The sequence below is a fragment of the Notolepis coatsorum genome (assembly GCF_963971535.1).
Source record: "Notolepis coatsorum genome assembly, chromosome: 7".
Lineage (NCBI taxonomy): Eukaryota > Metazoa > Chordata > Actinopteri > Aulopiformes > Paralepididae > Notolepis > Notolepis coatsorum.
The window spans coordinates 28509996-28524850 of record NC_140171.1 but is presented as its reverse complement, the minus strand read 5'-3'; the positions used below and the strand labels follow the sequence as shown (position 1 = coordinate 28524850).

Genomic DNA, 14855 nt, shown 5'->3' with positions numbered 1-14855 from the left:
GTACTGTGCTGATTCCGTCGGATGTGGTAATGTCACCGTTGTGAAGCGGTGTTGACATCTTGTTTTCTCTTTTCTCTTAAAAAGTGAGGAGAGGTTCAGAACGGCGGCCTGTCTGGGTGAGTGTTATGTCATTGTTTACATGTTCATAGCTTACGGTTAGCCAGTCAGCTGTTAACTGCTGCGTTAGCCTGCTGGATCGCTGCATGGCCTGCTTAGGGCCTACTATTAGCCAGTCAGCTGTTAGCTGCGGGGCTAGCATGTCGTGGTCGCTAGGTAACGTTAGCTTGCTGCTATGGCCATGGCCTGGCGCGGGGTAGCTTAGCTTCTCGCGCGCCGCCGTGAGCTCGCTTCTGATTGCGTGCGTCGTTAGATCGGCGTCTCGCGAGCAGAAGCAGTAGCACCCGAACGGTTGGAGCGGTCGTTAGCTTGATGCTATTCTGTTGAACGTGCTTTGATTTTAACATGTTTTACACTCTTGACCACGACGTCATCCTTGACAGGGGATGTTTTCGTCGACCCTGCCCTGAGCCAGGACGGCAAGGTTGCATCAACAGGGGACTGTAGTGCGGGTTGGGGCGGTGACGCTGCCCAGTTCGGACAACACAGGAGCGGCTGTGTTCCTACGGTGTCTGTGACTGCACTTTGCTGATCTGCGTTCCGGGTAGGAACGGGGTTGACCAGACCTCATAACACGTCTTCTGGTTTTACTTTGCTAAATGTATTGTGAATAACGGTGTTTTTCCCAAAACGTGTGTTGCTACAATGCATTTAGGATACGTTGCGGGTTATGTGTGAGCTGTTTTTGTCACTGGCAGTTAGCTTCTCCGTGCAAACGGGATGTAATGATCTGGTTGTTGTGTGAGAAACACGGCCGTGTACTCACAACTAAGGTAACTAACCTATGAAGCTATGCTTGGTGACAAGTGAGTAAAAGAATGTTCTTTCTCAGACTGTAATGACAATGAACAGTGTGTTCACACATTAACAGGTTTTCCTGTTTTAACTGGCCGTATTGAGGGTAAAATAGGAGGATTGTGTTTCCCCCCCGGTTCCCTGGGGACTTTTTCATCCTCCTATCAGACATGTTGTGCATTAATTGTGTCTTTTGTGTGGTAGGGATACGATGTAACTCTTAGCTTGATTGCTGAGGTTGTGCTAAATCTGCTGGAGAAACTTATTTCCTAAAGGGAAATTGGTTTGGTTGCTGTCATGTGTGCTTAGCAAGGCCTGTGGTCGATACTAATCAAGAATGATGTATTCTCTCATTGTGAAAAAAACGGCGTTCCTCTGTTGAGTGTTTTTGCCATTTTTTGTAGGTGATGATGTTGTGTGTGTCATGTGACCTACAACTGGGTTGTACTGGCCACGGAAGCACATGTGTATGTTGGACCGGGGTTCTTAGAGCCCTCTCTATTCTGTGTTTTTCCTTAGTAAAAATCAGATAGCAGGTTAGCTCATGCGCTGTGTGGAGCTGTGAAACGCTTCATAGAGCTGACTATGACTGTGTCATATTCTCTTTTTGTCGTTACATCGTATCATGGGTGTGGGGTCGTAAAGGGGTGAACTGGTAACCTTTCCTCTCCCCATTGTTCTGTCGGTCAGGGGTACACCCCCTGTCCTTCAAGGTTCCCGTCACGTGGCGGTTCGGCACGTTACGGGGGGGGGGGGGGGGGGGGAGGGAGTTCCTGGTCCCACGGCCTGGTATATTGGGCGTGTGCACCGCAGGAATTCCCCCGCCATAGAGTACGTCACCGTGCGCGTCTCTGTTGGTAGGACTTCCGTGTGCTGTTCAGGTCCATGTGATGGATCTGTTTTCAGGGGGGGTGGTCAGGGCTCCTCCTCACCAAGCGCCTATTCAGGCCTTCTGTGAGTTCGGACTCCTTCTTCCATGTGAGGAAGCCTCCATCAGAGTACAGAGCCTTCCTCCTCAGATTGTCAAAGTGAGTGGACCCTCTAGAAGGGTCCTTTTCTATTGTATGTATATTCGATTCAATTCGTTTATTGAGTGTGTATGGGTTCAGTGCCTCTTCCCCGGAGGCCCTAAAACCAGTTTTTTACATGGCTCAAGGTGCAATATATTCTTTTCAATCTGTACAGCTCGCGTGGGAAGTCTCTCTGGGGATCCCCGTCTCTTTCCTATGGGAGGGTGGTGGGATGTAAAAATGTGAACATTTTTTACCCCGGCTGTGTAGACTGGGATACATACTGTTGATGCTTCCTTCTTTCTATTCCAGAAGTGTTGGAGTTAGGGAGTGTTAGCACCTTTATTAGCCCCTGTAGGGAAATGCAGGTGTCAAAGCAGTAACAGCAATAAGAATAAGACAAAGGAGAGGTACAGTTGGGAATAAGAAACTAAATATGAATAAAATATATAGTAATAAGATCAAGTAAACACAGGGCTGCTTCCTCTTAAAATATCTTGAGTGAGTGACTAGGTGAAGCAATACTCAATAATAATCAATGAATAATGAATAATATAAATATGTGTGTATGTACAGCCCACCTTGGTATAAATATACAGACCTAACACTATCCTAAGTCTACCCTGGTACAAATATGCATAACTCCATACTATCCCAGGTCTACAAATCTCTATCTGTCTGCTTTGGTATAAATACAGAACATAACTCTATTCTAAGTCTGCCTCAGTTCAAATGTGTATACCTCTAACCTAAGCCTGGTACAAATATAACTAACTATCCTTGGTCTATTACTGGCACAATATTATATATAACTAACCTAAGTCTATCCTGTGCAAATATACAGTACTCCATACTAAGTCAACCCCAATTTAGTATTTACTCCCACAAATCCACAGGAACAAAACCCAGCCTAATTCACTAATTCAACTGCTCCTTATATCGGAAAGGAGAGATTTGCAAATTAATTATTTAAATCCAATACATCTCCCTGCTACACCTCTTAAAGTGGAAATGAAGCAGTGAGCAATGTGATCCTAGTTTGTTTGTTGTGTACCTTGTGTAAGACAGGGTTCTATAATCAAATGTGAAATCTATCTTATTTGTCTGAAAAATCAAATATAATATCCCTGTTTTCAACATGGGCGCCGCCATTTTGTTGCTGACGTCATGGCTGACGTCATGCCACTGGTTGGGTGTATACACGGCTGGTTAGCTGCCTATAGTGAATGGGTCAGTCAGTAAATAAAATGTTGCCTACAAAACAACGGGACCGCGGTGGTTCTGTTTGTATTGCTCCTGGCTGTTCAAACTAATTTTACCATGTGAGAGAGAGGAAAGTTGGTTAATTTCCACAAACTACCAGTGAAAAAAACAGTGTTGTTGGCACGATGGCTCAGGCTGGCTGCACTCAGGCGGCGCGACCAGCCTGTTGGACAGGGAAGGAGGATCTGCAGCGAACACTTCATTGCCTCGGATTATGTTGTTGGGGTGGGATGTTTGTCCAGAAGACCACTAATCAGCTGAAGCCGGACGCGGTTCCCTCAGTCTTCGACAGACAGACCGGCGTTAGCTCTCGGGAGCGATCGCTAGCTAGTTGGCACCAGCCGGGGACCGGAGTTAGCTCTCGGGAACGATCGCTAGCTAGTTGGCACCAGCCGGGGACCGGAGTTAGCTCTCGGGAGCGTCGCGGAGCATTCAGCCTGCTGGCTACCTAGATCCACTTCAACCAGCCGAGCGTCGGGAGCTCCAGCAGCTTGTTGATGTGCTAATAGCCTGGAGCCAGCTACCGTTAGCTTGCCGAGGCTATTAGCACACCGACAAGCTGTGTAGCCAGCTACCGTTAGCTTGCAGAGGTTCCAGCACACCGACAAGCTATGTAGCCAGCTACCGTTAGCTTGCCGAGGTTCCAGCACACCGACAAGCTGTGTAGCCAGCAGGCTGAATGCTCCGCGACGCTCCCGGTTGCTAACGCCGGTCCCCGGCTGGTGCTAACTAGCTAGCGATCGCTCCCGAGAGCTAACTCCGGTCCCCGGCTGGTGCCAACTAGCTAGCGATCGCTCCCGAGAGCTAACGCCGGTCTGTCTGTCGAAGACTGAGGGAACCGCGTCCGGCTTCAGCTGATTAGTGCTCTTCTGGACAAACATCCCACCCCAACAACATAATCCGAGGCAATGAAGTGTTCGCTGCAGATCCTCCTTCCCTGTCCAACAGGCTGGTCTGGCCGCCTGAGTGCAGCCAGCCTGAGCCAACGTGCCAACAACACTGTTTTTTTCACTGGTAGTTTGTGGAAATTAACCAACTTTCCTCTCTCTCACATGGTAAAATTAGTTTGAACAGCCAGGAGCAATACAAACAGAACCACCGCGGTCCCGTTGTTTTGTAGGCAACATTTTATTTACTGACTGACCCATTCACTATAGGCAGCTAACCAGCCGTGTATACACCCAACCAGTGGCATGACGTCAGCAACAAAATGGCCGCGCCCATAATGCTAAATGCTTCAGAAATGCACACAACAAATCGTTTTTTCTTAGAAACTGCTTATTTTTATAACGTGATTTCTTCTGTGGCTTATCTAAATACTAATGTGATGCTATGAATATGTATTTATCGCACTGCTTCATTTCCACTTTAAACTTGTTCTATGTAACGTTCGGGAGACTATCATCCTTAGGATTGTATCCCACTGTCTACCTGGGTCACTCCTGTTGTTATGGTTCACCTTGTATGTCACCACTGATTGCTGTCATCACTAATTGTCTGTCACACCTGGGTGCTGTCATTGGCTGTCAGACTGCTGTCACTTATTGACAGCGTGGAATGTTGAGTATGTGACCTATTTAACATTTGCTCTATTCCTTGTTCTTTGCTAGAGCTTCACCTAATCCTACGGACGTACCTACAGCTGGACAAGCACAGACCTATTGTCTTCTCCCTGTTTATAGTGTATGCTTTTCCCTGTTAATAAACAGTACAGCTGTTTTGGAATAGTAAAACATTCTCCGTCTCGTTCTTCTTCTCGACAACTTGGAAGTCACTTACCCGTTCGTAACAGAAGCTCTAGCCATCATGACTTCCAACGAGGAGATACGGGAGGAGATGGTGAGCCTACGGGACCAGCTCAGGATCATGATGGAGCGGCAGATGGCAGTCGGTGTCGAGCTGGGTCGACTGGGAGATGTTTCCCTGGCTTCTCAGGAGACGGCGGAGACAGCGTTGGCGGCGGTGAACCAGGCCCGCTCTGCGGCCGCTGGGACAACATCAACGAGGATATCCGCAGCCGGAGCATCATCGATCGGCGGGGAAGGCGAGCGGGGGTATCCGGTGGATCGGGAGGACTACCGAGAGCCACGTCTGCCGGCGCCGGAGCGCTATGGAGGGGCTCCAACCGGCTGCCGTGAGTTTATCGCCCAGTGCTCTCTCATTTTTCAACTGCAGCCGCGTACTTTCCCCAGTGATGTGGCTCGGGTAGCCTATATTATAACTCTCCTCACGGATCGTGCTCTCTCTTGGGCCACAGCGGAGTGGGAGAGTGGGTCTGTGGTCTGCCGCGACGCGGATGCCTTCACCCTGGAGTTACGTCGTGTATTCGATACCTCCAGGGTGATTTCCATTTACGAGGCCGGCAGTCGACTTATGTCCTGCCGGCAGGGCATTCGCGCCGTAGCAGACTACGCCATTGATTTCCGTATTGTGGCTCGAGAGGCGGACTGGCATGAGGCTCCCTGCTGTGTCCATTTTTTGCATGGTATCTCCACTCGCATGCAGGACGAACTGGCTACGCGGGAGCTACCCGAACGCCTGGATCTGTTGATTAACATGGCCATTCGGTTGGATAATCGTCACCGGGAGAGGGGACGCGAGAGGGAGGCTTCGTCACAGGTACTCTTCCGTCCCTCTCCTAGTGTCGATCGGCCAGCATACCAGCCAATGAGAGAGCACCGGGGCGATGACGAGCCCATGCAGCTGGGAGCGTTGAACCTCTCTGAAGCGGAGAAGCAGAGGCGGGTCAACGAGAAGCGCTGTTTTCATTGTGGCCGCACAGGGCATCGCTTCGCCGCCTGTCGTGGCTCGGGAAACGCAGGAGCCCGCTAGGCCTGGGGAAGGTGCTAGCAGGTGGGCATGTCTCTCCGGTCATAAACGTTCACGACTCACGTATTTTTTTTGATGTCACTGTCAGGTGGGGGGATTCTTCTAAAACGGCCAAGGCTTTAGTGGATTCGGGGGCTGCGGGCAACTTGATTCATGTGGGGGTGGCTCTAGAATGGGGGGTTCCTTTAGAGACACTAGAGGTGCCCATCCCTGTCCGTTCGCTGGACGGCCGACCGCTTGGTTGTGGATTTATTACCCAGCGCACCGGGAAACTGTGGGTTCGGGTGGCGGGTAGCGAGGGGGAATATTTGAATTTTTTTGTTGTTATGTCTCCTCATTCCGACATTGTTTTAGGCCACCCCTGGCTTGTGCTGCATAATCCTCGTATTAATTGGGCTACGGGTGAACTCTCCATGGGAAGCGGCGTCAGCGCTGACGCTGGCGTGAGTTCATCCGTCCCTCCCCCCCTCCCTCTTTTGTCTCTCTCCAGGTTGACGGTGGACGTTGCATATTCTTTATTATCCCCCAACCCCGATTTGGCAGGTGTTCCTGCGGTCTATTGTGACCTGGCGGACGTTTTTAGTAAAACGCGTGCTAAAGCACTACCGCCTCATAGACCTTACGACTGCACCATTGATCTTCTACCCGGCGCTTCTCCGCCCCGGGGACGGATGTTCTCTCTCTCCCGCCCTGAGACAGTGTCCATGAACACTTACATTCGAGAGGCATTGTCCGCGGGGCATATCCGACCGTCCACATCCCCTGCAGGCGCTGGCTTCTTTTTTGTGGCTAAAAAAGATGGTGATCAGCGGCCGTGCATAGATTATAGGGGGTTGAATGACGTTTCCATCAAGAACCGTTATCCTTTACCGCTCATGGACACCGCCTTTGAGTGCTTACAGGGGGCACAGGTCTTTTCTAAACTTGACTTACGTAATGCATACAACTTGGTCAGGATTAGAGAAGGGGACGAGTGGAAAACTGCATTTAATACTCCTAATGGGCATTATGAGTATTTGGTCATGCCTTTTGGTTTAGCTAATGCTCCAGCAGTTTTCCAAGCCCTGGTCAACGACGTGCTGCGGGATCTAATTGGGGTGTCAGTGTTTGTATATTTGGATGACATCCTTATTTTTTCTCGCGATATGGTGCAACACCAACTGCACGTTCGTGAGGTGCTTCAACGTCTCCTTAAGCATCAACTGTTTGTTAAGGCTGAGAAGTGTGTGTTTCACACTGCCACCGTTTCCTTCCTGGGCTTTGTGTTGACGAAGGGCGATCTTCGCATGGATCCAGCCAAGGTGAGTGCAGTCTTGGATTGGCCACGGCCTTCGTCGCTCAAGGAGTTACAACGTTTTTTGGGCTTTGCAAATTTTTACAGGCGCTTTATTCGCAATTTTAGCGCCTTAGTCAATCCATTAACCGCTCTCACTAAGTCCTCTCTCCCTGGCTTTGAATGGTCGCCTAGGGCAGAGTCGGCCTTCTGCTACCTCAAACGTCGATTTACCTCCGCCCCTGTACTGATCCGTCACGACACAGAGGCTCCGTTCATTGTGGAGGTGGATGCCTCTGACACCGCGGTGGGGGGGGGTAATCTCGCAGAGATGTTTAAAGGATGGTAAGGTGCATCCTTGTGCCTTCTTTTCGCGCCGGCTGTCTCCGGCCGAGCGTAACTACGACGTGGGTAATCGGGAGTTATTGGCAATCAAATTGGCATTGGAGGAATGGAGACATTGGTTAGAGGGGGCGGCACATCCTTTCATTGTTTGGACTGACCATAAGAACTTGGCTTACATCCAAGGGGCTAAACGCCTTAACGCTCGCCAGGCCAGGTGGGCGTTATTCTTCACTCGATTTCGGTTTACCATCTCCTATCGACCCGGTTCCAAGAACGTCAAGCCTGACGCCCTGTCACGTCAGTTTGATCTTCCGGGTCGAGAGGAGAAGCCCCACCCTATTATTCCACAGGCCTTGATTTTGGCACCCGTGTCATGGGGCATAGATAGGGTGGTGAGGTCGGCTCAGGCACGGGAGCCCGATCCCGGTGGGGGTCCTCCGGGTCGGATGTATGTGCCCAAGGCGGCACACTCACGCCTGCTGCAGTGGGCGCATACATCCTCTCTCACCGGCCACCCTGGGGCCACCAGAACCCTGGAGTTTATCCGTAGGAGGTTTTGGTGGCCGACAGAGGGGGGGGATACACGCTCCTTTGTGGCGGCCTGTCCGGTGTGCGCGCGCAGTAAGACCTCTCGCCGTGCGCCGGCGGGTCTCCTCCGACCGCTTCCTATTCCCAAGCGTCCCTGGTCGCACATATCCCTGGATTTTATTTCCGGTCTTCCCTTATCGGATGGGTTCACTGCCATCCTGGTGGTGGTGGACCGGTTCTCCAAGGCGGCCCACTTCATTCCCCTCCCCAAGCTCCCCTCGGCTCGGGAGACGGCTGACCTTGTGGTGCAGCACGTCTTTCGGGTTCATGGGCTTCCAGTGGGTCCTCAGTTCGCCTCCAGGTTCTGGAAGGCGTTCGCCGCCGGTCTGGGCGCCTCCGTCAGCCTGTCGTCTGGGTTCCATCCGCAGACGAACGAGCGTGTCAACCAGGACCTGGAGGGCGTTCTGAGGTGCTACGTTGCTGGGTGTCCGGCGACGTGGAGTAGGAGGTTGGCCTGGGCTGAGTATGCGCATAATACCCTCCTCTCCTCCTCTACTGGTATGTCTCCCTTTCAGTGTCAATATGGTTTTCAACCTCCTCTGTTTCCCGAACAGGAGCAGGAGGTGGAGGTGCCGTCGGCCCAGGCACATGTGGCTCGCTGTCGCAGGACGTGGAGCAGAGTGCGGACGGCGCTGCAGAAGGCCTCGGTTAAGGCTCAGCGGCAAGCTAACCGCAAGCGTCGTCCGGCTCCGGTTTTCCGTCCGGGACAGCGGGGTTGGCTTTCCACTCGTGATCTCCCTCTCCGGGTGGAGTCCAGGAAGCTGGCTCCTCGCTTTATAGGGCCCTTTAAAGTGGTGCGTCGGGTGAATCCTATGGCTTACAGGCTACGCCTTCCGGCCTCTATGAGGGTCCATCCGATGTTTCATGTGTCCCTGTTGAAGCCATTCCTCTCATCGCCCTTGTCCCCGCCACTCCCTGCGGTTCCTCCGCCCCGCATTATTGACGGTCAGCCTGTCTATACGGTGCAGAGAATCCTGAGTTGTAGGCGGAGGGGTAGGGGGTTTCAGTTCTTGGTGGATTGGGAGGGGTACGGGGTAGAAGAGCGTTCTTGGGTGCCTCAACGGGACATATTAGATCCCAGCCTGATCGATGATTTCCGGCGGCTGCATCCCGAGGCCCCTAGGTGAACGTCAGGTGCCGTTCGTCGGGGGGGGATACTGTAACGTTCGGGAGACTATCATCCTTAGGATTGTATCCCACTGTCTACCTGGGTCACTCCTGTTGTTATGGTTCACCTTGTATGTCACCACTGATTGCTGTCATCACTAATTGACTGTCACACCTGGGTGCTGTCATTGGCTGTCAGACTGCTGTCACTTATTGACAGCGTGGAATGTTGAGTATGTGACCTATTTAACATTTGCTCTATTCCTTGTTCTTTGCTAGAGCTTCACCTAATCCTACGGACGTACCTACAGCTGGACAAGCACAGACCTATTGTCTTCTCCCTGTTTATAGTGTATGCTTTTCCCTGTTAATAAACAGTACAGCTGTTTTGGAATAGTAAAACATTCTCCGTCTCGTTCTTCTTCTCGACAACTTGGAAGTCACTTACCCGTTCGTAACAGTTCTACCTATATACAACCTGCTACACCTCTCAAACTTGTTCTACCTGTATATATACCTGCTACACCTCTTAAACGTGTTCTACCTGTATATATACCTGCTACACCTCTCAACCTTGTTCTACCTGTATATCTCCCTGCTACACCTCTTAAACTTGTTCTACCTATATATCTACCTGCTACACCTCTCAAACTTGTTCTACCTGTATATATACCTGCTACACCTCTTAAACTTGTTCTACCTATATATCTACCTGCTACACCTCTTAACCTTGTTCTACCTGTATATCTACCTGCTACACCTCTTAAACTTGTTCTACCTATATATCTACCTGCTACACCTCTCAAACTTGTTTCCACCTATATATCTACCTGCTACACCTCTCAAACTTGTTCTACCTATATATCTACCTGCTACACCTCTTAAACTTGTTCTACCTATATATCTCCCTGCTACACCCCTTAACCTTGTTCTACCTGTATATCTGCCTGCTACACCTCTCAAACTTGTTTCCACCTATATATCTACCTGCTACTACACCTCTCAAACTTGTTCTACCTATATATCTACCTGCTACACCTCTTAAACTTGTTCTACCTATATATCTCCCTGCTACACCCCTTAACCTTGTTCTACCTGTATATCTGCCTGCTACACCTCTCAAACTTGTTCTACCTATATAGATGGTGTTGAGTGGGGATAGGGGGAGGGGTTGATATTACTGGTCACACCTCAGCCTCCGGAGAAGAGGTCTTGAGAAATTCACTGTATAATAAGTTACTAAACTCCAACCCACACATTAGACCAAAAACTAAAAATTTAAACAAAGTACAATACCAAACAGGGCTTTTTTCCTAGAGGTCGCTATTTAACATTACATTACAGAGCATCTTCAGAGCATTTTCTTCAGAAATTACTTTCAGAATTGAATCAAGGGAATATTACCTAGACATTATCTAGACAGCACACCTATTATCTAGAATAGATAGTATCTAGAGGCACACTTCATTTTCTACATATTATCTAGACAGAACACTAAATTATCTAGATATTACAGAACACTTATCGAGCTGTTAATTATCTAGATATTATCTAGACAGAACAATTCATTATCTAAATATGACAGAACACTTACAGAGCTGTTAATTATCTAGACAGAATACTTACAGAGCTGTACTGCAGGCTTTGACCAATGGCAGCAGTCCCAGAAGACCCTCCTCTGATGCAGAATATTTCTTCAGGTCAAACTCATCCAGTTTCCTTTCTGATGTCAGGCAGAAATGGCCACTTTTATTCAGCAGACAGATCATTTACAAAAATCAATCACCACTAGAGTCTCTCCACCTACTGTACATCAGGATCAATTCATTTAGAATTAATATTTAATTTACCAGTTGTAATGGGTCCAGATGCTTTGGAGGTTGATCCTGTCTCATCCCTGACTGCTGGAGAACAAATAAGACAAAATAAGTAAGAACACATCTACACAGAACAGAGAAGACAGCTGGAACACATCTACACAGAACAGAGAAGACAGCTGGAACACATCTACACAGAACAGAGAAGACAGCTGGAACACATCTACACAGAACAGAGAAGACAGCTGGAACACATCTACACAGAACAGAGAAGACAGCTGGAACACATCTACACAGAACAGAGAAGACAACTGGAACACATCTACACAGAACAGAGAAGACAACTGGAACACATCTACACAGAACAGAGAAGACAGCCGGAACTCATCTAGACAGGCTGACAAGAATACCTGTTTGTAGATCTGCCACCAGATCATTCCTGCCAACCAGCTTCAGTATCTCCTCTGTAGTCTGCAGAGCTCCATCAGGACCATAGGTCTGCACCATCACCTCCATCATAGCCAGTCTGATAGCGTTCTCTAGCCGGCATGTTGGGATGGGAATGTAGCCATGCCCTTTATCCTTCAAATAAAACCTGAACTTCTTCAGCTCCTCCTCCTTCAAGTCATCCAGAATGGTGATGAGTTGATGTGACACCATTGTAATGGGTCCAGATGCTTTGGAGGTTGATCCTGTCTCATCCCTGACTGCTGGAGAACAAATAAGACAAAATAAGTAAGAACACATCTACACAGAACAGAGAAGACAGCTGGAACACATCTACACAGAACAGAGAAGACAGCTGGAACACATCTACACATAACAGAGAAGACAGCTGGAACACATCTACACAGAACAGAGAAGACAGCTGGAACACATCTACACAGAACAGAGAAGACAGCTGGAACACATCTACACAGAAGAGAGAAGACAGCTGGAACACATCTACACAGAACAGAGAAGACAGCTGGAACACGTCTACACAGAACAGAGAAGACAGCTGGAACACATCTACACAGAACAGAGAAGACAGCTGGAACACATCTACACAGAACAGAGAAGACAGCTGGAACACATCTACACAGAACAGAGAAGACAACTGGAACACATCTACACAGAACAGAGAAGACAGCTGGAACACATCTACACAGAACAGAGAAGACAACTGGAACACATCTACACAGAACAGAGAAGACAGCCGGAACTCATCTAGACAGGCTGACAAGAATACCTGTTTGTAGATCTGCCACCAGATCATTCCTGCCAACCAGCTTCAGTATCTCCTCTGTAGTCTTCAGAGCTCCATCAGGACCATAGGTCTGCACCATCACCTCCATCATAGCCAGTCTGATAGTGTTCTCTAGCCGGCATGTTGGGATGGGAATGTAGCCATGCCCTTTATCCTTCAAATAAAACCTGAACTTCGTCAGCTCCTCCTCCTTCAAGTCATCCAGAATGGTGATGAGTTGATGTGACACCATTGTTGATCACTGAAGAAACAGAGCAGAGCTTGTAAATGTTCTCATCTTGAGACCCAAACTGAGTCAATTCAGTATTGAGAGCTTGGATCCAAGCTCTTTCATTCATTCTAGTTTGTTGTGTCAATTTCAAAGCTATTTTATATCAACAATGCAGTCATTATAAGTGTGCATGTTTGTTTGAATTATGACCAAGATGCATAATCTTAATTAATTAATTGGGCAATAAAGAATTAGAATCTGAATATATACTATGAGTAAAGTATAGTATAGTAACAGTATACACAGGTGCAGTATACACAAGGTACCATAACAGCTAGCTAGCCGTTGTGGACACTCACCTTTCCACACCAAATGGTCGGCAAGGCACCTTGGTTGAGAAATGCAGGTTTCAGTCTATGTGTTGTAGGATAGACAGTCTATCTATCTATCCTGTCTCAAGATGCACAATGAGATATTCTTCTTCTTCTTCTTTTGAATTTCCAGCAGTGTAGACGCATCGTGGCGTATTACTGCCCTCCGCAATTCTTTTGATGGGCTCTTCTTCTTCTTCTTTTTTTCCAGCAGTCTACTGGAACCCATCATCCCCTACATTGTCCATTGGAGTGCAGCTATTGCTGCTACTTCCTGTCTGAGCCCCCCTTTGCGGGACACTCCTTGCCCCCTGCGATCTTATTCTGGGCTTCTTGGTCCCTCACAGCCCCCTCATCCAATTCCCTAACCACCTTCTCCCATTTCAGACCTTCCATTCCCAAATGTTGAACCGCTATCCTAACAATCATCTTTACCCTATCTGTTCTACCCTTAGCCTCTGCCAGACCATTAACTACCCCTGCCACGAAGGCCACAATACCAAATTTCTCCTCTCTCTATCCTCCTGCTCTACCCTCTCTGCCAAATTCCCTTCTCCAACCCCCTGCACCCTTTCTTGGCTTCCCTGTCCTACCCTGCTAACCGCCTCAGCATACGATAACTTACCCTCCCTTCTCACTCTCCGAACCGCGACCTCCTTCTTCATCACCTCGAACTCCTTCTTCATCACCTTACATCCCCTAAACGCTACACTATGCTCCCCACCACAACTACAGCACATCGGCTTCACTCCCTCTCCACACTTCCCATAGTCATGTTCCCCGCCACACCTAGCGCACCTCTGCCCCTTCCTACACGTGTTAGCTATATGACCAAACTCCTGGCACCTATAACACCTAAGAGGATTCTGAACAAATTCCCTAACCCTATACACCATTTGCCCTGCAAACACCTCCCTAGGAACAACCCTACCCTCAAACTCAATCACTACCGTCTCCGTCTCTATCCTATCCGCTCCCCTCTTCATCCTTTCTACTCTCTTAACTGTGCCATTACGCCTGTCCTCCCTTAACTCGTCCACCAGCTGCCCTACATCCATCTCGACCGGCACCCCAGCTATCACCCCCTTACATCTCCTCTTCTCCCCTACTCTCACCACCTCCCGTATACCCACCCCACCAATGCTCCTCATCCTCCTAGCCCTCTCCACCTGCCCCTCACTACCACACCCTACGGCCAGGTTCCCATCCCACAAAACTCTCGCGTACTTTACCTCCCCTAATTCCTCGTCAATGAGTTTGGGCAACTCGAGCCTACCTATCTTCCACTCTCCCCTCTCCCCCTCAAGCCTAACCACCATATGAATAACTTTTGCCACATCATTTCCAGCACCCTCGCCTCCTGGCCCACTTGAGCTATCGTCCCTCACTTTCTTCCTCTTCCACCCTCCTCCCCCACTCTCCTCCCCCCTACTCTCCATATCGTCACCACCCGACCCCTTACCCTTGCCCTGGCTATTCTCACCCCCATCGCTGTCGTTCCTCTCCGTCTGTTTCTTCCTCTTCTTCCCCACCTTTTCCCACACCTCTTTCTCATTCTCCTCCCCACTATTCTCCATTCTGTCCAGGTCTCTGGTGTCTGCCTCCTCCCACTTTCCATCTTGAGACAATTGTTGAATATATATAGAACACAGAGGTAAGGAATCTATTTTACCAGTCTTAGGATAATCAGAGCTGTTTTCACCTATATATCAATATGGTCTGATATTAACATTCAGTATTCAATAGTGTCTGATTCAATATTAACATTCAGTATTCAATATGGTCTGATATTAACATTCAGTATTCAATAGTGTCTGATTCAATATTAACATTCAGTATTCAAGTAGAACAGCTAGCTAGCCGTTGTGGACACTCACCTT

The 14855-nt window shown here is 48.9% G+C and overlaps 1 protein-coding gene across 1 annotated transcript in view; it reads right to left on the bottom strand.

The window, feature by feature from the left end:
- Positions 1-12625, bottom strand: part of LOC311231599 (uncharacterized protein) — a gene marked incomplete at both ends in the record, with an annotated part of 40221 nt that extends 27596 nt beyond the window's left edge. The window contains 5 exons of the mRNA XM_084318227.1: positions 5265-5430; positions 10954-11050; positions 11178-11231; positions 11555-11854; positions 12376-12625. Of these exons, the coding sequence (XP_084174353.1) occupies positions 5265-5430; positions 10954-11050; positions 11178-11231; positions 11555-11854; positions 12376-12625 (867 nt within the window). The remainder of the gene's footprint in view (positions 1-5264; positions 5431-10953; positions 11051-11177; positions 11232-11554; positions 11855-12375) is intronic.
- Positions 12626-14855: the final 2230 nt, after the last annotated feature.